The following is a 23,158-nucleotide window of genomic DNA, read 5'->3' as shown; positions in this document are numbered from 1 at the left end:
CAAATAAATAATATCACAAACAAATACAATAAATCATATGCATATTAACGCGCTGTATTCTTATATATATATATATGCAGTTCGCACGCACATACATAATAATAATAACGATAATGACATAATTCAGCATAATATTATGCGTAATATTTTACATTTTGTATGATAATATCACGACGAAAAAATTTCAATATCAATTTATTAATATATTTTTCATCTAACTGAATAATACCGAAGAATTTTTAAGAAATTTTTAAGATCTACATCATATCATAGAACGTCATAAAATTTTCCGAAATAATTAATATTCCAATAATTATATATCATTTTACATGTATAGTCCTTCATTTGTATAAAAATTATAAATCGCTTCCTATTAGTCTTTTATTTCATGTACTGTAATGAGGGAAATTTTTAAATTGTAGTCAAATCTATTTCTTATGTATATCTGAATGTGTTTCAGCATTAATATGCAAATGTGCCTATTCACGATCGATAATAATTATTGAAAAATATTTCATTTGTACAATATGATAATAGTTTCGGCATTGTTTAAAACAAGAATCGTTTTGCGTAGAAATAGTCTTTTTAAAAAATCATAATTACGCCATTTGTACATTTGTTTGTGTATCAATTTTTGTAAATATCACTATGCTGATTTCCATATGCATATCGCTAAATTTCCAGCACAGTACATGTATAATAGATGTTTAAGTTGATAAGTTATTTCAAATCCGTAGCCTTCGCCGACGACTGTATGCCAAGACGCACCGAATTTCTTATCCATTGCCTCTTTGATCATCCGAGAAACGCTTTCATAATTATCCGCATACTTTTCTGCCGCGGTGACGCACAATTCCATTGCTTCTTGTTTCATTTCATCCGACATATCGCATTTCTGGAACGAACGCCACAAATATAATAATGTCAATATAAAATAAATAATATGATAATCTTGAAAAAAAAAAAAGAATTTTCATAAATTACTTAATTTCTATATAATATGAATAGAATTTTCTAATTTAAATATATATCGTCCTATTAAATGAATTGCTTAAATTCATTTCATAATAACATCATATGATGTTGAAATGATTATAATAATAACAAATAATAACATTGAAATGATTGTTTAATAGAAAATTTAATAAAATTAAACTGTGTGCATAAGGATATTATTTCTCGTAATAATGACTTTTCCTATTGATCAAACGTTATTGATAAAAGAAACCAGACTTATTTCTTTTTAAATACAATTTACGATGTAATATATAAATAATATTTTACTTACTCTACATAGAGGATACGTATGTAATATCTTAACAACATCATCTTTCTTGACTTCAGTCATTTCTGAATAAAAATTTCATAGAAATCGTATCAAGTGGAACCCTTCTTTAAGCGACACTGAGGATATTGCCATCTTACAGGCGCGCACTTACCCCTGAACTAGACACACAAGCACGAGCACAAGACTCATGACACCACTTCGACGTGGTGGGAAAGATATGATGGTGTAGGTACATACACCCCAGTATATGTACGATCGGAGGGAAAAATAGGCGGACAGGTAGTCGAAATACATACAATATCAATACAAGTTTCGTTGCGTGCAGCTTATTTAAATGCCGCATAACAAATTCACAGAAATGTACACATTAATTTCACTTATTTTATTGAATGATCTATGTACCACAAGGATATATAGCATGGCTCAGCTAAATATCTACCTTATTTATTGTTGTATGAAAAAAACTTTTCAACGCAAAGTTATAGTATTTCATAGGCCACATGTAATTAAGAAACAAGGGACGATACTTAGATAAAGCTAATCCTGATTAATTTTCTTACGTTCGAAACATTTATTTATATCAAATAGTCATGTTAAATAGTTTTATTACTTTCTTATCTAGTAATTAAAAATGAGGTTATGTTTGAAACCGAATGAACTAAAAGCAAACAGGAATAACATTTATATCAATATTATATAATATCAGTATTGTATGTTTATTTATTACGTTATAATCCTACAACGTTATATTTATAACGATGTAACATTTAATTTATGACATTATTACTATTCACTGACTATTTCATATTCACGCCTGTTTTAATATAAACAAGAACGTTTATGCTCGGAGTTATACGTAAAAAACACGTATAAAATACGTATAAAATAGTTCCATTATATTGTTTTAAAGAGTATATTGAATTTACATACCAATTAATAGTATTTATATAATAACTAAAGTCCGAATATCCTTTTCAGATAAACATGACATCGCGATTTAGTGGAGCATTACAAATTACAAATCTAGATGACTTTATTACACCTTCGCAGGTAGTTTTACTACTTTTTAATTTTATAGCAATAAATTGTATGGGGCTTTCTTTGCAGGAATGTATCAAACCCATAGAAATTCAAAAGTCAAAAAGCAAAACGGGCGCAAAAATAAAAATTGAGGAAGACGGGACACCTTTCGCATTAAATGAAGTAAATTACTAATTGTATATATTTATTATAGTATTGAATTAAAGTTATAAACTATTTTACGGTATATTTATTGTGTGTCCGTTAGGCTGGACAATCAGAAAAATTACAGAAAGTTGAAATCACACTTGCTGATTGTTTAGCTTGTAGTGGTTGTATTACATCTGCAGAAAGTGTATTAGTTACGCAGCAAAGTCAGGAAGAATTAATGCGAGTGTTTAAAGAGAAGGTTTCTCGGCGTCATCAGGTAATGATTGACATTAAGACAGCATTTATTTTGTATATTAAATGTCAAAAACTAATAAGATATAACAAATTTATCTGTTTTATATATATGTTTTATAGAGCAAAGATGATGCACGTTCAACGTTTATTGTTGTCAGCCTCTCAGTACAAGCAGTATTATCCATAGCAAAACATTATAGTCTTAATCCAGAACAAGCGTTAAATAAACTTGCTGGATACTTTTATCAGCTAGGAGCAGACATAGTTTTAGATATGACTGTGGCTGATGACTTTGCCCTTTTAGAGTCTGCTAAAGAATTTATAGAACGTTACAAAGCAGCTAAAGAGGGTGCAAAAAATCAATTACCCATGCTGTCTTCTTCTTGTCCTGGTAATTAATATATCATAATTTTGTGCAGCAATATTTTTTTCATATAATGTAATAAGGATCAAACAATGTTTAAATATTTTTAAATACAGGTTGGGTTTGTTACGCTGAAAAGACACACGGCAATTTTATACTTCCATATATAAGTGTTACAAAATCCCCTCAACAAATTATGGGATCATTAGTCAAATATCATTTAGCTGAAACTATGGACCTTTTACCAGAACAAGTTTATCACGTTACTGTTATGCCTTGTTATGATAAGAAATTGGAAGCATCTAGAGAAGATTTTTATAACTATGAAAGGAAATTTAGAGACGTAGATTGTGTCATAACTCCAAGTAAGCATTTGAAATTTGAAACACGTGTATTGCATTTGTTTAAGTTATGTTTCTTTCCCCAGTTGAAATAGAACAAATGCTTAGCGAGTATAATGTGTCGATAAATGAAATACGCGAAAGGGAAGTTGAAAAACTGTTTGAATCGCAAATGGAATATTTTAAAACCGATTTACTTGGTCATAGCGGTTCAGGATCAGGAGGTTATGCAGAATTTATTCTTCATTATGCTGCAAAACATCTGTTCGATGAAACAGATATAACAGTTGAATTTAAAAATCTGAGAAATCCTGATTTCCAAGAAGCAGTCTTCCAGAAGGATGGCTGCACACTATTAACATTTGCAATTGCTAATGGATTTCGAAATATACAAAATCTTGTACAAAAATTGAAACGCGGAAAGTGTTCATATGATTATGTCGAAGTTATGGCGTGTCCCTGCGGTAAGTTTTATTTGAAGAATGTTACAATGTTAATAATACCTTTTCAATGTAAATCTTAATTTAATTGATAGGATGTCTTAATGGGGGAGCGCAGATTAGACCCTCAAGCAATATTCAACCACGTGAACTGGCGTTACAGTTAGAATCTATATATAGAGAACTTCCTCGGAGTAATCCTGAACAAAATACAGTAGTGCAGAATTTATATAGAGATTGGTTAGGAGGAGAGTGTACAGATAAAGCTTTGTCGTATTTCCACACACAGTATCACGAAATAAAGAAATCAGATACAGCTCTTGCCATAAAATGGTAATTATGCAAAACCTTTGTCGTTAACTTAGGTATTTTCTGTATAATGTATATCACTCAATGTATTATTTAATACATATTATATTTATATTGTTAATTATGGTTAATTAAACATTCATTATATTACCGTTATTCGTGTATTATTGCGTTAATGTTAAATATTGGTGAATATACAAAATAACAAATAAATAACAACAAATAAATTTTGTAAATATTTAAATCCATATTTTTGGTAACAAACACTGAAATTTAGTATAAATATAAATTTAGCATTGCACGTTAGATGAATATCTCATCTTAGACAGGCTATCTAATTACTTATGTAATTAGATATAGATACAGACATTAGCTAATAATAAGAGATGCATTTTTTTATTTAAACAACAAATTTATTAAATATAGATATTCAGAAAAATGGAACATATAGTATAGTGAATAAGAGGTGTATCTCATTACAAAATAATAATTATACAACTGAGTTTTTAAATACGTTGTTGAAATATACAGCAAATATAAAAGGGTACATAGATTGTATACCGATTAATATTTATCGTATTTGTATTGCGATGTTCATGTTGAAAGTATAAAAGATTGTCTTTTATAGTTATTCACATTGTTTAATTAAATAATCTAGCGTGACTAGTAACAAATACTAAGAAAGAACGAAACTTTTTAGAAAAAGATACTAGAGTATAACACTTGTCTAACAGTGCAGCAATATTATAATTCTATATTCTGTAGTTTATTTATCTATGGAGTAATAAATTAACCTCGCTTCAATCACCAAATATTAATTAAACAAAGCAATGTACATACTTTGATAGAACAATCTATTAATTTAATATAGTGTTTAAGGATGCGCATTAAATAATACTGATGAGACAATATTGAAAGAATACAAGTGTTGTAAATAAATAACGAATTAATACACGAAATTCTGATTTCACAACTGCAAATTATTGTAGATAAAATATTCGTGAAATAAATAACAATATATATACATATATTAATTTATCGTAATAACGATTTATAAAAAATCTATATAAATATTAATAATTGGCAACATATTATGCATTCATAATTGCGCCATTATTTATCTTTTATCATGCTAAAATTTTCTTCGTTTTTATAAAAATATGACAAATTTAAGAACACAATCACATATCTCAATCAAATGATGTTGACTTAAATAGAATGAAATAGTTACATCCTTTTCTTTGGTGCAAGAAAATTTGTATGTAACATTTATAATTTGTAAACTTTCGCTTCTCTTTTCAATTCCTTGAACATAGAACTTTGTTTATTAATGGACTATTGTCGCTTTAACCTTTAATTTATTTTGGCCTGAAGCATTGAATACATAGATTAAGTAAATTAAAAGGTCTTTAATTACCTAGAATTTTTGTTATCTAATGATTTTTCATTTTCATTCATTTCTGCAGACACTTCTTTCTTCAAATTCATTTCCATATAGCCATCTTCAATGTACGTGATACTATCATGATCTGTATTAATCCCTTCTTTATTTGCATATGTATTTATTAGCCATCCTTGATTATTATCTATCTCCCTTGATACGACAAGAAATAATTCCTTTTCCTTACTGTCTATCTGGTCCTTTAGATATATAAGTAAATCATTTTCCTAATAGGACATTATTGAAAAGTAAAAGCCAATATAATTATTAATACATCGATGTACGGTATTAATATTAAGGAATAAAGAATTAACTGACTTTCCCAATAAGCTGAGGAGAATCAAGTTTCGAGTCAAGATTATAAAAGGCACCATGAATTTTCTTCAGGGCAATCCAATGTCGTCTTTTCAAGGGTAGTAATACGAATCCTAATTTATATTCTGTTGGTACATTTAATATAAAACCTTCAATATTATCTAAACACAGACATTTTGGATCTCTGAGAAAAAAATCCCACAAATGTATATACGTTTATGTGTGTGTGAGGGCATGCGCGCGCGCGTGTGTATGTGTGTGTGTGTGTATATATATATATATATATATATATATATATATATATATATATATATATATTTAGTTTTATGTGTACAATAAAGTATTAGTATATTTATTGAACTAAACAAACCTGCGTTTATCAAACCAAACTGCTTCGCGTCCTCTTCGTTGTAATGCCGCCATAATAACATTAATGTCATAATTACCAAGTCCTAACAGTGATTTATGGGGATTTATCCATACATCTGGACTCAAGCTATAACAAATTTGATCTAATTCCTGTTTACTAAATCCTCTTTCTTGAAATAAATTATTTAATGCATGTAATGCGCAAAGCTCTTTCACCTGTAAGAATAATAATCATATATATAGACATATGGTATATGCAAGAATAATGCTTACACGTATATACATAATATATTTCTATATGTCGCTTGATTATGAACTAGAAACATGAAACACTTGATAATTACTTGTCTCTCATGGTATATGGATCCGGTCATATCAGCTGCTATGTTTGCAACCATTTTATTTACATAATTTTTGTTATATATGTTTATGTTAACAATTTTACCAATTAATTACATGCATCGTTTATTAATATCTTTATCACATATATAAAGTTTAATAGCGTAGTAACGTAGTTCACGTTATATCGTGACAACTATGATAACCTATTAACGTAATACCTTATAACGTAGTGAGTAGAATCTGCTATTTATTCAAATCTAATAAGAGATTATATTAAGTACTAAACAATTGTTGTCAAAGTATACATACTATGACAAGGAACAAATACTGTCACCTTCAAATACGATTACAGAATGGATTGAAGTTTATTTTTGGTAAACATCAATAAATATATTATTTATTTATGTTCATTCGCAACTGATTCGTCACATATCTTGGCGAAACGTTTACAATTACATGTTCTTCCTTTTTATTGGTAAACGAGAATATTCAACAGTAATCAGTAATACACGATAGGTATAAAAAGTGATTTGAACCTACACGTAACACATACTATCCTTGTTTAAACTAGTTTTCCGTGGCGGTGATTGGATATTTTTGGACTACTAATACTTCACTAGCATCGGTTAGTATCTGCAAAATTTATTTATTCTTTAAAGCTAGTATTTTAAATAAACGATTTCTCATATTATCACGTGAATGTTTATCAATTACAACGTTAGTGAAAGAGCGCCTAACGCATACACGAACATATATAATTGACAGCATATACTACATTACGCTATAAGTATGGACAACCTGTAAAGCCCACTACATTCTATACTAAGTCAAATCAGCGTTACGTCGTGTTCAGTTTTATACATATACATGAAGTTTGTTTTGAAATGGCAAAAATATGGAAACGTTGAACAATTAAGTAGGAAATATAATAAATAAAATTTAAAATATATCGATTAACTTCTTTTTTCACAGAAAGTATTATTCCTAAGTGATGTACTTTAATCAAATTTAAAATGGAAATTGATTATAAACTTGTCAAAGAAATAGATTGTAAACAAGGAGCCGTTAGAGCTGTACGATTTAGTGGTACGTAGGTTATATATATATATATTTTTTTTTAAAGTAACTTTTATTTAATGAAGTTGATTGTTTTTTTTTATTGTTAAATAATATTGATTTATATTTAATATTTTTTCCAGTTGATGGTGCTTATTGTTTAACGTGTGGATCTGATAGAAAGTTAAAATTATGGAATCCGTATAGAGGTGTTACGTTAAAAACGTATGGAGGACACGGTGATGAAGTAATGGATAGTAGTGCATCTTGCGATAGTAGTCAAATAGTGTCCTGCGGATTGGATAAATCAGTTATTCTTTGGGATGTAGCAACTGGAACTCCGGTTCGGCGTTTAAGGGGCCATGCAGGACCTGTTAATACCGTAAGGTATATTATCAAAAAATTATTGGTACCCCTGTATATACGTTTTGATATAATATTTTCTATATATAGATACATTTTTCTGTAATGTCAGAATCAGCGAAGAATCTATTTCTACTTCCTTTCTAATGTCAGATTCAACGAAGAATCTTCTATGGTTATTTCTGGATCCAGAGATAACTCGGTTATGTTGTGGGATATCAGATCCAAAACATTAGAACCTGCGCAATGTTTAAACGAAGCTAAGGATTCTGTGTCTAGCGTTAGAGTATCAGATCATGAAGTTCTAACAGCTTCGTTCGATGGGAAAATACGTAGATATGATATTCGTGTAGGTGAATTGTATACAGACTATATGGGAGGTTGGTAGTACATAATATGACGAATAAAATAAAATAAGATAAAAATGCGATCAAGTTGTCATTAAATGTATTATTACAGATGCAGTAACATGCGCCAGCTTCACAAGAGATGGTCAATGCATAGTTGTTAGTTGCGCCGATGGTGTGGTTAGATTGATGGATAAAGATTCAGGAGAATTGCTCGGAGAATTCACTGGCCACGTGGCGAATAATTTGTGTTTAGAATCAAGCGTCGACACTCAGGACACTCGCATTATTTCTGGATCCGCAGATGGGAAACTATGGATATGGGATCTAGTTTCTCAAAAAGTAGTTGCGAGACTTTCAGGATTTAAACCGACGAAACATCCTATAGTATCATTAAGCGTTCACCCGCAAACAAACTGTTTCTTAGCTACTAATGGACCAAGTATATTAATGTGGAATACCACGTCGATGCAAGAGTGATACTTTTATAAATTAACTGTGTAATTGTGTAATTTTTGTATATACATTTTCGAGCGCCAGTCAAAAATGAAAATAATTATAGTAGAGGGCCATTCGTTCGTCCAGCATTGAATAAAAAAATAAAATGTTGAAGAAATATTGTGTTTATACCATCCATGATATTGATTTCATAATTACCAGAGCTTAATTATTCGTATTTTTTTATATATGAGACTGATAAAATGAATGTGAACTTCCGACTATTGGATATTTGTTCTTGGAATATCTTTGCGATTGTGCCGCACAAATATCTTTCACCTGCTTATTAAACAGATAGAAAATGGGTTAGGTTAAGCTGGGTCATGATATACAGTTAAAGAAACAGGCTACGAGTACGCACATAGCGTAACTTTAACAGTAGCGTGGCAGAGAGAGAGAGAGAGTGATGAGAGGGGGGAGGGTGGGGGGGGGGGCGGAGCGGGGCGGGGAGAGGGCGAGAAGAAGAAGATCAGAGGAGACGAACGAGAGGGAGTGCTTGCGCGCGCAGGTGGCGCGATACCGGTGCGTCAGAATCAGTGGTCGTCAGTCGTCGCCGTCTCGCCCGGGAGAGGGAAAGAAAAAGAGAGAAAGAGAGAAGAATTTTGTAGCTTAGAGTGAAATAGAATATCTGCGCAAGAGGAAGAAAGTATAACGGGCTGGTATAGGAAGCGCGAAAGATAGAGCGAAAAGAGGGAGCGAGAGATATACAACGAGGGACACGGAGGTGCTTGCACACGGGGCGGGCCTGCCAGTCTCAACCACTTCGTGGAGTGCACTTTTTATTCTGTACTCGAGCACGCAGCCACTCTGAATTGTTAGCTGTTTGCATATACATGATTGAAGATCTGTGACTTGCCCGATGCATGGTAGAGGCTGTTGGACCGCGTGGTCTTACCAGATTTTATCGATAATCAGTCAGTACATCGTGTGTGAGGATTGTTGTTGTTGTTGTTGTTGATCGATCCTTCCGGCTTGCCGGCTGTCAAAGTCATCGGTTTCGAAAGACAAGAAAAAGGAATCGTGACACAAAACAACAGCGAACCGTAGAGATCGTATTCGAAATATCTCGGTGTCAGTGTTGGTAGTGTTTGAGAGAGTGGTGGTGGTGGAAAAGACGAAGGAGAAACCGGGTGTGCAACGAAAGAGGGTTGTTATGGGGCGAAGCTGTCGTCTGCTTGTACTTTCGCCGCTGTATTTGCTGACTATATTCGGCTTTCTCGCAGCGGCTGATGCTTTCTCCACTGACAGTAAGTTTCATTTCTCGATCTCTGTCAATCGAACAGTGGGGAATAAGTAAAAATATCGATAGGAACGTTTTCCCATTGAAATCGTATGTAAGTTGCACGATATTGTTGATTGACAAAATACGTATGGTATGTGCCATGCGCTAATGTCGCGCTTACATAATCGACGTTTTTCGCATACATTTTCAATGAAAACTTATAAATTAGCGGACGTAGGACGCGAGAAAGGAGGGCAGTCGCCGATATGAAAAATATATCTGACGTATAACTCGGTATCTACGATCTTTGTGAAAGGGATGCTGGTGGTGTGACCAGTAGTGAGTAGTTGGTCTGAAAATGGGGGAAGACCGCGATAGATGGAAGCACGTGAAGATTTTATCCCACGTTACCACGCTATGTTTCTCATTTAGCATTTAGGGCAAATTGTTTACTTTTCTTCTTTTTTCTGTTTATAGGTGGCACAAAGAGGTTCTTAGCAGTAATTAAATCTAATAAATAGTAGAGCGTTCGTTCTTTTTAGAATAACATTCTTTTCGTAAGTTTTTCAGAACTGTGGAAACTGATCTTTTTTATACTTTTCAAACGATTCTTGGAGGATTTGGAGGATCAAATATATAGGTGATATTTGTCAAAAAATTGATAAAGAGAAATATTGACCTTTATCTGAATTAATTTTCTATATTTTCAATAGTTTTGTGCAAGATATAACAACTAACGCTTAGAATAAGATTAAAAAAGGATAGAATGCAATGAATTCCCTTCGTAAATTAAGTGTTAAATTTCAAAATAATTGGTATGACAGGTTCGTGCGTACGATGACAATTGAAATAACGGCTATCCACGAAATAAGAGTAAAACGAGGGCTGGGGAAACAGTTGATCGTCGATTTGTTCGATTTGTACATATATTGTATTTTCACCTCGTTTCTTTCTCTTTTTCTTTTGTATTATAGCGTTATTCAATAATTCAATAATTTCTTCAAAGGAATAATTGATCGGTATAAAATAAGCAAAAAAGATTGACAGTAAAATTATTATCGATACTGGGAAATGTGCACGAACGAGAATACAAAGGAAACGAGACGAACTCATGCCTCGATATAACAAACGAATATTGTTATTAAATTTTAATAATGCGTACAGAGAAACGAGATTAAATTATTGCAAGCATTTTCGTCGTAAAGGCATTATACAAATTCGAGCTATTTTTGTTTTTTATCCATTATTTTCTCTTTGAATATCATCAGTTTTTAAGCAAGCAATAAAACGTGTTCTCTATCTGACAAACGAAAAACGTATTTTATCATTTTATTGTCAACGTCACCGTCGAGTTGAATTTTTGTTTTAATCGGGAAACAATTACTTTTACGCGCTTAACATCATAGAGATTGTCACTTTAAGTGGTCGCATTTGTTTCGGTTTTCGTTGAAAAACGTTATATACATATATATATATATATATTTCTTTTTTATAATATATATATTTATATATAATATTTATATATATATATAAATTCTTTTTTATATGATATTTTTCACGAAAGTATGTAATTTTAATAAAACTGTGAAATATATACACATTAGAGATATTTAGATGGCGCTTTTGAACATGTATCGAAATACATGGTGGACACGTGGTACGTGAAACGCGCATCAACGAATTAAAGATCAATGGTTAATTGTGCTTACTCGTGATGCTCAATTGCATATACACATTAATAATGATATAAAATAGTATGTGATCGAGTATTTTTCAATTATCGGTAAGTTTTCTATTTTCATATTCAAGTCTTTCATTCGTGATCGCTTATACTCTACTCTATCGATACTCTATTCGTACATGCGATATAATATCTCTGAGAGACGATGCTGAATCGTTGAAACATCATCGTTACAGCTGGTACAAGTCGTACATATCAAAGCCGTTTTACCCAATAATTTGCCAATTAATAATATCAGTAAATTTACAAGAGTTAGAAATAATAGATTATACGATAGACTTGCGTTGTATGGTTACGATAATCGGGCAACTCGTAATTTGTAACATTTCGTATCCTTTATTATCAGATTCGTTACTGTTGCTGTTATGCAAAAGCGTTTATTAATATCGGTGACTTGCGATATACGAGCCGTAAAATTCCAATAATAATAACATTAACTCGATTCTATGAAACGAGCGAGAAATTTATTAGATTTGTTTCGCTCAAATTTATCGTAAATAATTTGGCAAAGGTTTAAGAGAATTTACCAGGAAGATATTATTTACATGGCTATTATTTATTTCGCAAATATTCGTAAGTTAGTATCGTTCAGCTAGCGAAAATTACACGCAACTACCGACAATAGTTTTGGAATAATAACAAGGGAACACGATAATGCGAACAATAATCGGGACGGCAGCAATAACGCCGATACTCTAATTTATCGTCATTACGTATTAAATGTTTTATCGCGTAGATCGCGTTTGATATTTTATTAATTAGCCCAAGTGTCAACCTTTAATCATCGTGTATTTAAGCTTAATAACATTTTAATAATAATCCAGTACAACACGATATCGTTACTTTTGTCACGATCGAACTGAAATAATACGAATTTTCCGCCAAGTGTTCCGATCGGTTACACGGTTGTAAAGCAAAATTGGAAACGTTCACGAGTTATTATCGGACAAAGTTTAGCGTAATATTTCGATGAATCGATTAGCCGAAAATCGAAAGTAATTCTCGCGCAATTTGCCAAGCAAAGCCCAATAAATTCCTCCCTTATGATCTTTTTACCTTTTAAAAGATCGATTTATCCATTGTATTTGAAGATTACAGTACGAAAGTACGCGACAAGCTTTTCCTGATTTTACAGAAGAGCAGTTTTTTTTCATTCGATATCATTCGATAATCGAGCGAATGTTGCTTTATTGAAATCGTCTTTCAATTTGCTTTTGAGCTACTCGATAACTTTCGAGTTATCGTTAAATATCGTTCAAATATTGCTTCTCATCCTATCTTTCTAAGGTATTTTAAGGATCTGCTTTGTATTTTCAACTGTGCGGTGTTAAATAAAACGTTTAACCAGAAAGTGACGTGAAAATGAAAAAGTCAATGAAACTTTACTTATCAGGTTTCTTCTCCTGTAATCTTCATTTATGAGAAAGAGAGAGAGAGAGAGAGAGAGAGAGACAGAGTAAATCGATGCATACGAAAAGAAAGCAGTATGTGACGCGTAACGTGGTATACCGATCGCGAGTACATGAAATTGTAAGAAAAGTACAGTGTATAACGCGAACGTCACGCGTTTCTAATCTCTTTCTTTCTTTACTCGCATGTTTTTTTCTCCCGATTTGCATGTTCCACGAAACATTGGCATTTCATTTTTCCCATCTTTATTTTGCTTCAGGCAGGCCTTGTCCTTTAAAGCAATTTCAATGCACGAATGGTAAATGTATACCAAGGCCGTGGGTCTGCGACTCAATGGACGATTGCGGTGACAATTCCGACGAAACCAGCAAATGCGAAGGTGAGCGATATGGGAAAAAAAAAGAAAAAAAAAAGAAAAAGGACTCGCTCGTACGTCCTACTCTTTCATATTTTATTCGGTATAAAAGTGGTGTGCGATAAAGAACGATTGGTTCTATCGATACCTGATCGTAATCGTGCATGTCCGATTCTCCGATCGGTAGATTAACGCGAATTTGAAATCAATCGACACCACTTTACCAATACGAAGTGTTATTTGCAGCAATAAGGAGTCAGCTGCGACGTTTAAATCGTATTTATCGAAAGAGAAAGGAAGACGTAGGTTTCATATTGAAAAGTGCGAAAGCGTATCACTGTATTAATCTATTAATCTATTGATCTATTGATCTATTGATCACGAGTATTAGTTGGCTCGTGAATTTACAGCAGTTTCGAAAAAGCGATGCATCTTCGGTTGGTTTTGTTTTCGTGGCAACCGCTTCCTACGTCAATCTGATATTTATTCGCTCGATTCCTTGTATTTCTGCAAATAATTCCTACGCTTGTGTTTATCGGCTGTTAAGTAGCGGAATTCAAATAATTCGAACAGACACGCGCAAAATACTCGACTCCAAGTATCATTTTCAAGTTTCGAGAAAAGTCGCGGTTCTTGAATTGAAAGGGACAACGCTGAAGTAGGTCGATTTTTTCTGAACTCTGTGTTCAAATCGTCAAGCTTTTCTAGAAACAATCGTCGAACGTGTCTACGGAAGCTTTTCGTATTCTGCAACGATTTTTACGTATCGTACTTTATCGTTCTCGAGAGTCTCGGATGCACCAAGAGAATTTCACGGAATTCGAGCGGTTCGATTTAAAGCGATTTGACTAACGAGAAGAAGAAGGATATAAACTTGGAATGGTATTTGAAATCGAGTAAATAACAGGTTCGAACATCGGAGCGACGAATATTTCGTTGTTCCGTTCGTAATGGAGGATCGTATGAGATCGGAAATGATTTAACGCGTAAACAGAGAAACGGAGAAACAGAGAAACAGAAAAACAGGAAAACAGGAAATAGCGTAGAAAAGAGCGGAGGAAAAACGACTGAAAAATTTCGCGTAAATCTTTATTAAAAATTGTCCGTGTCCCTGGTCGGTCGATCAACGAAACTCGCTTTTCCGTCGAGTGGCACGTAGAAAATCGACGAAGAGACAAACTCGGTCGTTTCGTTGTATCGTAAATCCTTCGATCGAGAGTTCGCAGGACGAAATGTCTTGGAAAGACATATTTCCTAGTTTTACCTGCGACGATATACCTGTATGTTTTACAATGTGCTTTTAGTCGGAAAAGGAAGGAAAATGTTAATCAACGATAGACGGTTGTCAATGACAAACCCGTGTACTAAATAAAAGATCTAACCGTATCTGTCGCGTCTTCTTCTTGCGATTGAATGCAACACGAGTACACGCGTGTGCGTTTGTTAAAGCAACTATCTCGTTGGGAAACAAGACGTGTATAACGTTGTTTACTTTCTTAAACGTACGTAGTTAATACGTCGCAGCAGATCGTACAATAGTACATATATATGTACGCGTTTGGGGCTAGGTAACGCGAAACTACGTTCGAAGCAACGTTGAACGTAGCGCTTTTTTCCCGTAAACTACGAGATGGTGGCGAGGGATCGATCACTCGGATCGTTTCACGCAACTTGTCTATCGTGCTTTCGATAGTTTGGAAAAACGTGGCTTAAATCAACTTGGAGCAACGAAAAATCGATGCTTGTATAAAAAGAAACGTAGTTAGATGGAATGTCGGAAACGTTTGAAATCATCGAATCGAAGTTACATTGAAATTTTTCATCGAATTTTGATTTATACATTTCTGGAATTATTTATGTAACGCGCATTGGCTAATATCGCGATTATCCTATTACTACCGTAACGCGTAGTGGCAAATAACAGATTTCCAATTTCACGTTGCGCGTTATGGCTGGAATTGTTAGAGAAATTTTATCTCAAAGAAGATCAAATCGTTTTGCCGTAGACGCCGTACAATTTCTCCGCGATAAAATCTTTGTTTAAACATTTTTATGTCGATGTTCAGGTTGGTGTATAGAACATTGAAAAGGTACAGGAAAAAGCGAAAGACAGTGATTTAGGCAATTTTTTAGTAATAAAATTTAGACCGTTGTTAAATCGAATCGACCGCGTTACTTTGATAAATTCATTTTATCTTGGCTCTCTCGTGCTCGAGATCGAATCGAATTACAGCAATTAAAAGTACGCTTAATTTGTCGTTACAGTGGCAATTTACGGGCTATTTCTATCGGGTTGGTGGCATAGAGACGCGAATATTTTATCGTGTTAAGATAAACGCTCGCAAATATGCAAAAGCACGTATCGCTGTTTACGATAAATTTAGATCGTCGTCTTTTTCGATCTCTCTCTCTTTTTCGACGATCGTTTAAGCGAAAGATACGTATAGACAGGTCTGTTCCAGCTCAGAAATATTCGCAGTATTTTCTTTAATCAAATAGCTTTAATCTATTTTTTAGCACAAATGACAAGTTGTCGTTCTAATAAGTGGCAGAACGACGAGAGTTGTATCTTCTAGTTGAGATATCGTTTCTCGAACGTTTATGGATTCGAGCTGATGACAGTTTGATTTAACGAGGCAAACGGATCGCGCATAAAGGCAAGTGAAAATTTCGTTTTCAACGAGCTAGGAAAACCACAGATGGATTTAACAGAGCCGTTAAAAACGAAATATATATATATATATTAAAACGTATAATCGAACGAGATAATTAATTAAACGAAAGGATGATATCGTATCGTGGTAAGTTGAATTGTTTTTCAGAAAATCGACTACTTCTCGATTACTACTTTCTGTCGTGAACAAGATATTTTCATTGACGAAGAACGCGACGCAGACAGAGACAAACGGAAATAAAATTATCGGTACATACAGCTGTTTCCCTTCTATCGTAAGTACGCGATCCTTCGTACAAGTTGTTTTTGTAAAATATAGAAAACGGAAAAGGGATTTGAAAGAGACGCGATATCGATTTTATCGTTTATTATAAAATAGTTATTCCGAATAACTGTATCGCAAGGAATCGAAATCTTTGATTCTATCTGTTTCGATTACATATCGGCTTTTATTATATTTGTATCGGTTTTAAAGGCAATGTTTTTTCTTTGCTCTACATCGGTCGCGAAACGGTTCTACGATCGATTCTTCTATCGATTTTACGGTATAAACGAAATCTTACGTTTCGATAACGATACCTCCTGTACTTTTTATCGTTTCTTTCTGTCACGTTATATCGTCGTAAACCGATTTTTCATCGAGATTCTACGTTTTCAATTATACCGTGAAAAGTATGAATTTGCATAAAAATTCGCGATCCGATTAAGTCCTAATGATATCGTATTTAACTCGTCTCGTTATATCGAAATTTGTATAAATCTATATCGGTCGTATCCTTTCTCGATTATCTCGTATTGAAACGATCCTCGTTAGCCAGCGAGTGACATAAAAGTCAGAAAATCAACGAAAACGTATTTATCATATTTTTTTCTCTCTCTTTCTCTCTCTCTCTCTCTCTCTCTCCCCCTATGCTCTCCGCGAATAACGCAAAAGAAGAAAAAAAAAAAGAAAAAAATCGTTTGGCATTTCGAATAACCACCGTTATTTGCAAAATGTTTCATCGAGACCAATGCAGATTTATTTATTAATTTGCGCGAATTTCACCATTAACGGTCGGTTGTATACCCAGCGACGGTATAATTGTCGAGTTTATGGTTCAGGAAATCGTACGAGCATTACTGACGTTGATTTTATGCAACTTGACGGACGAATTACGGCGGAACGGTTACGATCTAAAGGAACAGAGAAGAAACGGGATATCGATCGGCGCGATAATCGCGATAATTTGACGAATACGTGATTACGGTTTTGCGTGGAATTCCATAAGAATACGAGCGATAGAAAAAGTCGACGTCCTTGTCGGCCCTATGCTTTTCTTCGTACCGATACATAGGAATCGGCGAGACGTAGGTTCTCGGTGATCTTGCATCAGACAGGTTAAGCGTTTCTAATGTACCTTTTTTCCTAGTCTCGCCGGGGGGCTGCCGAGTCTCCACAGAGGCATCGCTCCGGCGTTTTAGAACGGCCATCGTAAACACTCCGTAGGAACGCGTCCCGGAGATTTCTCTCGAATGACCATGTTAGAAGCGAAGTCGGTTAGAAACGAATCGTAAGAATGAGCGGCCGCGAGTGCGGAAAAACTTGAAATATTATTTCGCTTCCACGTTCTAATTAAATTATAGGCAGAGAAACACGATGAATTACATCCCTTTGTTTTTTTTACAAAAAGCTAGTTGCAAGATTTAGTAGGTTGTGGATCGATCCTACGCCACGGAAATCATCTATATTTATCGTAGGTTCGCAGCTAAACGCGTCGTCTTCGTCGTCTCCTTAAAAATCTTGCTTTTCCTATTATACGATATTGTCGCGTCGCAGACACGAGAAATCGCGAGACCGATAGATCTCGCGTCGCAGTTCGAACGTTTCACGAGTAAGACGAAGAAATTGAATCCTATAAATCCAACGGAGCGACGGTTCAAAGTGTTACATATACGGCGCTAATATATTCGAGCGCTAATTTACCAGGGTTTTTATATCGAGGTTTTAGTGCCTTCGGAGGGGTTATCGTCGGACGTGTATCAGAGTCTCATTATTATTTCGATAGCCGTGGCATGCAGGATGTTTCGTCTACCCGATTACTGTTTCCGAGCGGGTGGCCTTCTTCCTGCGTGTGACGATATCCTCTACGAGTCTTCTTCGATGGACGATTACGTATTTGGCTTTCGTGAAATTTCGAGTTGGGCCTCTGTATCGTCGTCCCTATTCTCGCGTTAAAATTCTTTCGTTTAATCGTAAAATCACGTTAATAAATCGGAATCGATCGATCAAGAAATCGAGAGAAGCTGTCGCGTTTTTCTCCTGCGTTTTATCAACGTTTGATCGGTCGCGCGTTGCGAATTAAATTAAAAAGATTTAAACGGATATCGCGTAGCAATAGCAAATATCTTTATTCGTTTAAACAGCAGCTGATCCTACTTATTTCTAAGTAACGTATCAGTATGTATATTTTATACTTTATGAACGGTATTTTCCCATTTGAATATTTCACTAGCCATTTTTATATTATTTTATATGTCGCTTATGTTTGAAATATTTTATTTTAACGAATACGCTCGTTGAAATATTCGATCGAAACGTTAAGTTCGATACTGCGCCGATATTCCAAATAGAATTTTTATCTCCATGATATTATATATTCTACATAACAGTTTTTATTCCCGAGTAACGTGAAATTTTTATTCGTTAACGTTATATATATTTCCATTCACGTTGCATCACTGTATATATCGTGACTGTATAAGATAACTAGCTAATACGTATATGGAACAACTGTACGTACTTGCTTGTGCAAGCAGATTCAAAGTCGAAAGAAATAACACTGGAAAATGAAACGACGAATTTCCTCCGAACGTAATTAAGTCGGTATGTCATCTTATTTATACTGGTATTCTGCAAAATAATACGATATTACGAATTTGGCGAACGCGCGTACATTTATCAGGGGTTGAATTCGAACATTAAGATGTCGGGGCGAGATTCGCCCACGGCGAGTCGAGAAATTCTGGTAGAAGACTACGCGAAAAAAGAACAGCTTAGAGCAGGGCGCCGTTGGAAGGAACCGGACGACAGCTATAGAGGCGAACGCTCGTGCCCCGTTCTGCTTCTCGGAACACCGTTGATCATTTACACGCAAACCCGCTTCCCGTATTTTCGTGGATTTCTCGGTCAAATTATTTCTCGAAAATCCAGCAAAACGATCTCTTTATTTCCCCTAATGTAATTCCTCTTTTTCTATTCTACACGTTTTCGTCTTGACCAGTTTCTCTCTTGCATTTTTATTATTCTCTTTCTACTCGGGATATCGTTTCCTTCTCTGCCTCGATGATCGTGCGGTATAAATCGGACGTACAGTCGGATGCGAGAATAATTTCAGCGTGTTTCGCGACTTTGCCGCCGCGGTATCTTTAAAAAACCGAAAAAGCTGTTATAAATCGAGTCGTTTCTTTCTTCGGGATTTTCTTCAAAGATCACGTAATTATCGAAACGATCGGGTAAAATGGAACAGCGTCGTAGTTTGTTATACTTTTTATTTGACGCGAGAAGAAGCCGAAAGAGCCGAGAGTTCTAAAAATTAACTTTGCCGATTAATCGCATTTGATAATCGTACGACGAAGAAAGTACAAAGTATCGCCAAGTATATTGGCTCGAGAAAGCCATAGAAAATGTTTCATTTCGTAATATCGCGAGACTTATTTACTTACTTTATCCAGGTCGTTGTCGCGAAACTTATATACCCCTCGTCCAAGCCTTCTTCGTATCTGACAATAATGCGTAATTGCCTCTTTATTTTCTTATTACGTACGATATAATATCGGTATTTTTACGATACTTTCTTTTGTCAGTGAAAAAAGAGAAAAAGAAAAAAAGAAAAGAAGAAGAGAAAAAAGTGCGGGACAAAGGTTCGACACGGTTCCGTCGTATCGATTATCGGAGTAATTTTCAAGATGAAATGCTCGCGGATGGTCGTTTCGTTCGTGATCTTTGATTTACCGGGCCAGGCGAACCACGACGCGGTGTTTGACTCGAAATTAGCCAATCTTACTCTATAAGCCGGCCGACCGACTGCGTCGTATCGTACAATGTTCGTTTTGTATCGGTCTCCGTTGCTCTGTTCTTTCGTCGAGGATCCTTTCTACCTTACGTTTCTCCTTTCTTTCGTTTAACAGCGTCTCGACCGACGGCGCAAGACCTACATCGCTTGCGTCATCCTCCGTACGGATACCACTCTAGTTTGTTTGTAAATTAGGTAAAAACACACGACGTTTGTAGCTCTTTGCTTTTCTCGAATCTGTTTTTTTCTTTTTTTTTCTTTCTTTTTTTTCTTTGTATAATAAAAGGGACAAAGACTTTTGTCTCCTTGATTCGAATATCATCCGATCGTTAAGCGCCGTACGACGAGTGCTTTCATCGTTAAGTAACGTTCGAGTGTCGTAACTACCTACGTATCTTGCAACGTTTTTCAACGTTTCTTATATTTCAATTTCTTCTCTCTGATTAATTCGATCGCAACTCTGTAATCGTTTAAACAATTTCCGACACTTTCTCTGTTAACTTTCAGTTCGAACTGAAGCGAGTAGGATCCCTCGCTCGTCTTTAAGAGCTATCTTTCTACCGCAAAATATTGAGAAATAGCTGCTTTCAAATACAAGCAAACGTTACGTAAAGTATCGCGAAAACATGCAGATTCGATCGATCGTTGTTCCAAGGACGTCGCGAGATATCGAAAAACAATTACTCGCCAGAAATGTTACCGTAGTAGCGACTACGCGAGTAAGATTGATCGCAAACATTCAGATTCGTTCGATCGTTCCTCCCGGAATATCGCGAGATATCGGAAAATAATTATTCACCGCAATAAGTACTACTTTAAAATCCAAGTAAATAAGATCGAGCACGAACGTCTGGATTCGGTAAATTATTCCTTGCAACGAGATCGAAAAATATGGAAAAGAAGTTATTGCCTAGAATATGCTTCAGAGTCGGCAAAATAAAATCAATCGAGAAGATGCGGATTCGCTCGATCGTATCTTTCGAGCGTGTTAGAAAATATCGCGAGAAAGAACTCGTAACGAGCGTCACGTTAAAATCGAGAACCGAGTATATTAACCAAATTAATTTCGATATCGACGAATCGTTCGAACGAAAGAAATCGATTCGCGTTTTTGCTTTTATCTCGTCGTGTATTTTTGCGTATTATCGTCATTGCGATATTTTCTCTATTTGCCAGTAATTATACGCTTTTTAAATTATAAATAATTAGAAAGAAGAAAATACGACGAAACGATCCGATCGTCGAATTTCGACTTACGCGTTCGCTGGAATATTATTCGATGGAAAGATGGAAAGATATTTAAGAGGATCGCCGGCTACCAGGTTTAGAGTAGCGATTCGTCTCGGCGTTCTTTCCCCGTGCCAAACTTGGTCGGCTCGCCTCTCCCCTTCTGTCTGCGACTTTTTTCTTCTTTCTTAGCCATCTCGGTCGTCGTCGTCGTCGTCGTCTTCTTCGTCGTGGTTGTCGTCTTCTTGGTTCTTTCCTTATGCCCCTCCCCCCGCCCGGCCGCTCGTCGCCTCTTTGCCGCGCCTAGGGCTATCGTAATTTGTAGCGCAAGGTCTGTACCAGGTTGCAACAGAGTTCTCCATTCTGCGGAGAACCGATTCGGCTGTCCGCACAGAGACGTACGTGTACGCGTGTGTATACTATACATAGGCACATGTACGAAACAACCGCTCGGTACCGTATAATTATGGTGAAAGCCAGTCGTGGTCGGTGATCGGCGCGCGGTGGTATGGCGCGTAGGGGCAGCTTCGGTCGAGTCAAGTGGTCGACACATTGGCGGCCGCATCGATTGCTGCCGCTTCTGCTTCTCTCGAGGGTGTTCTCCTTCCTTCGTCAGCTACTTTTCGCCGGCGTATCTTCTACGCTCGTTCGGCGCGCTTCTCGTCCGAGAGACCGGCCTTCGATTGATCCCAATCGAAGTTTCAAATCGTTAACAAAGCCTGATTGATCCGCGTTCGACGACGGATGAAACACGGGCCAGCCGTTCCTCGCACTTTCCCACGACGGGCATACCCGTTCCACCAATGTCTCGCGATCGACGCGTTATTGCACGCAAATGGCAAATGGTTTTATGCGCCGACGTTATGGTTCGAGTAAAAAGTCGTCGGACGAACGTTCTACGACGAACCCTACGACGAACCATTCGGGTCATCGTTACGGGTCCGTCTCTTACGCTAATTCGTGTACGGACACGATCAAAGAAACGAAAGTTGAACGGAGGTTCGTTTTAGGTGAATTATTCGGAGAGTTGGAAATTAGGACGACTATTCCACCGTAGATATATCGTACCATATTTTCGCGCCGTCAAACTTTGAACAAACGCGTGAAAATGCACGGTCTTGTTCGCTACGAGATCCTAAACAACCTCGCGAGAAAGACAAAAATTTGAAAAGTTCGTTTCCTAGGGGGTCGTGCTCGTTATTTCGAACTTATTTCGCTGACGAAATTTAGAACTTGCTTTAGTTATGAAAAGACGTATAAACGGTGACCTAAAATATTTCGCTACACCAGCTGCATTTCTATGCCCAAATGCAAATACGGCATCTAATATTTTACTGTAACGTGCTGCTTACATCGCGTTGTAAGTCCTTTTGGCATCTTTCGCGTGCGCGCAACCAGGCCATGGGAAATAAGACGTTAATATTGCGACAACAGTGCGATATCAAGAGTATCTTTTGTACAGCAGACGGTAGACGCGTCGTAGCGGACACCTTTACCCTTATACTACGACGATGTATCAACGTGAAACAAAAAATGTTGCTTGAGAATACATTAAGAATGTATCGTAGTATACGTAAAT

General features: G+C 35.5%; 5 protein-coding genes across 16 annotated transcripts in view; 3 read left to right on the top strand and 2 right to left on the bottom strand.

The window, feature by feature from the left end:
- Positions 1-106: 106 nt before the first annotated feature.
- LOC117156350 (dynein axonemal light chain 4) lies at positions 107-1,523 on the bottom strand. Of its 2 annotated transcripts, XM_033333289.2 has the most exons (3): positions 1,440-1,523; positions 1,289-1,350; positions 107-895 (listed from the first exon to the last, which is right to left on the bottom strand). In XM_033333289.2, exons 2-3 carry the CDS (start codon positions 1,346-1,348, stop codon positions 647-649), a joined length of 309 nt encoding a protein of 102 aa, XP_033189180.1. In that variant the 5' UTR covers positions 1,349-1,350; positions 1,440-1,523; the 3' UTR covers positions 107-646. The 2 variants fall into 2 exon arrangements, with proteins under 2 accessions (XP_033189180.1, XP_033189179.1); XM_033333288.2 differs by lacking the exon at positions 1,440-1,523 and having other exon boundaries at positions 108-895; positions 1,289-1,416.
- Positions 1,442-4,394, top strand: LOC117156346 (putative cytosolic Fe-S cluster assembly factor AGAP009023). 5 transcript variants are annotated; one of them, XM_033333280.2, is made up of 8 exons: positions 1,442-1,567; positions 2,267-2,338; positions 2,396-2,491; positions 2,577-2,735; positions 2,834-3,104; positions 3,194-3,442; positions 3,505-3,882; positions 3,954-4,394. In XM_033333280.2, exons 2-8 carry the CDS (start codon positions 2,273-2,275, stop codon positions 4,193-4,195), a joined length of 1,461 nt encoding a protein of 486 aa, XP_033189171.2. In that variant the 5' UTR covers positions 1,442-1,567; positions 2,267-2,272; the 3' UTR covers positions 4,196-4,394. The 5 variants fall into 5 exon arrangements, with proteins under 5 accessions (XP_033189171.2, XP_076480372.1, XP_033189170.2 ...); XM_076624257.1 differs by having other exon boundaries at positions 1,550-1,648; XM_033333279.2 differs by lacking the exon at positions 1,442-1,567 and adding an exon at positions 1,692-1,790 and having other exon boundaries at positions 3,954-4,323.
- Positions 4,395-4,558: 164 nt separating this feature from the next.
- Josd (Josephin domain containing) lies at positions 4,559-6,775 on the bottom strand. 2 transcript variants are annotated; one of them, XM_033333284.2, is made up of 5 exons: positions 6,637-6,775; positions 6,294-6,508; positions 5,927-6,107; positions 5,585-5,835; positions 4,559-5,472 (listed from the first exon to the last, which is right to left on the bottom strand). In XM_033333284.2, the coding sequence occupies exons 1-5, from the start codon at positions 6,688-6,690 to the stop codon at positions 5,466-5,468; spliced, it is 708 nt and encodes a 235-aa protein (XP_033189175.1). In that variant the 5' UTR covers positions 6,691-6,775; the 3' UTR covers positions 4,559-5,465. The 2 variants fall into 2 exon arrangements, with proteins under 2 accessions (XP_033189175.1, XP_033189176.1); XM_033333285.2 differs by lacking the exon at positions 4,559-5,472 and having other exon boundaries at positions 5,506-5,835.
- A 353-nt stretch (positions 6,776-7,128) lies between these two features.
- On the top strand, positions 7,129-9,016 carry LOC117156347 (WD repeat domain-containing protein 83). The gene is made up of 5 exons (XM_076624261.1): positions 7,129-7,259; positions 7,607-7,720; positions 7,834-8,077; positions 8,207-8,433; positions 8,513-9,016. Exons 2-5 carry the CDS (start codon positions 7,648-7,650, stop codon positions 8,878-8,880), a joined length of 912 nt encoding a protein of 303 aa, XP_076480376.1. The 5' UTR covers positions 7,129-7,259; positions 7,607-7,647; the 3' UTR covers positions 8,881-9,016.
- Positions 9,017-9,513: 497 nt separating this feature from the next.
- The window catches only part of LOC117156362 (low-density lipoprotein receptor), a 64,854-nt gene continuing 51,209 nt past the window's right edge, over positions 9,514-23,158 (top strand). The window contains exons 1-2 of one of the 6 annotated variants that reach the window (XM_033333309.2): positions 9,514-10,145; positions 13,531-13,650. In XM_033333309.2, coding sequence (XP_033189200.1) covers positions 10,052-10,145; positions 13,531-13,650 — 214 coding nt within the window. In that variant the 5' untranslated portion in view covers positions 9,514-10,051. The remainder of the gene's footprint in view (positions 10,146-13,530; positions 13,651-23,158) is intronic. The other 5 variants (XM_033333308.2, XM_033333311.2, XM_033333313.2 and 2 more) reach the window with 5 other exon arrangements.

Source organism: Bombus vancouverensis, chromosome 14 (genome assembly GCF_051014615.1).
Source record: "Bombus vancouverensis nearcticus chromosome 14, iyBomVanc1_principal, whole genome shotgun sequence".
Lineage (NCBI taxonomy): Eukaryota > Metazoa > Arthropoda > Insecta > Hymenoptera > Apidae > Bombus > Bombus vancouverensis.
This window is presented reverse-complemented; position numbering and strand designations above follow the sequence as displayed.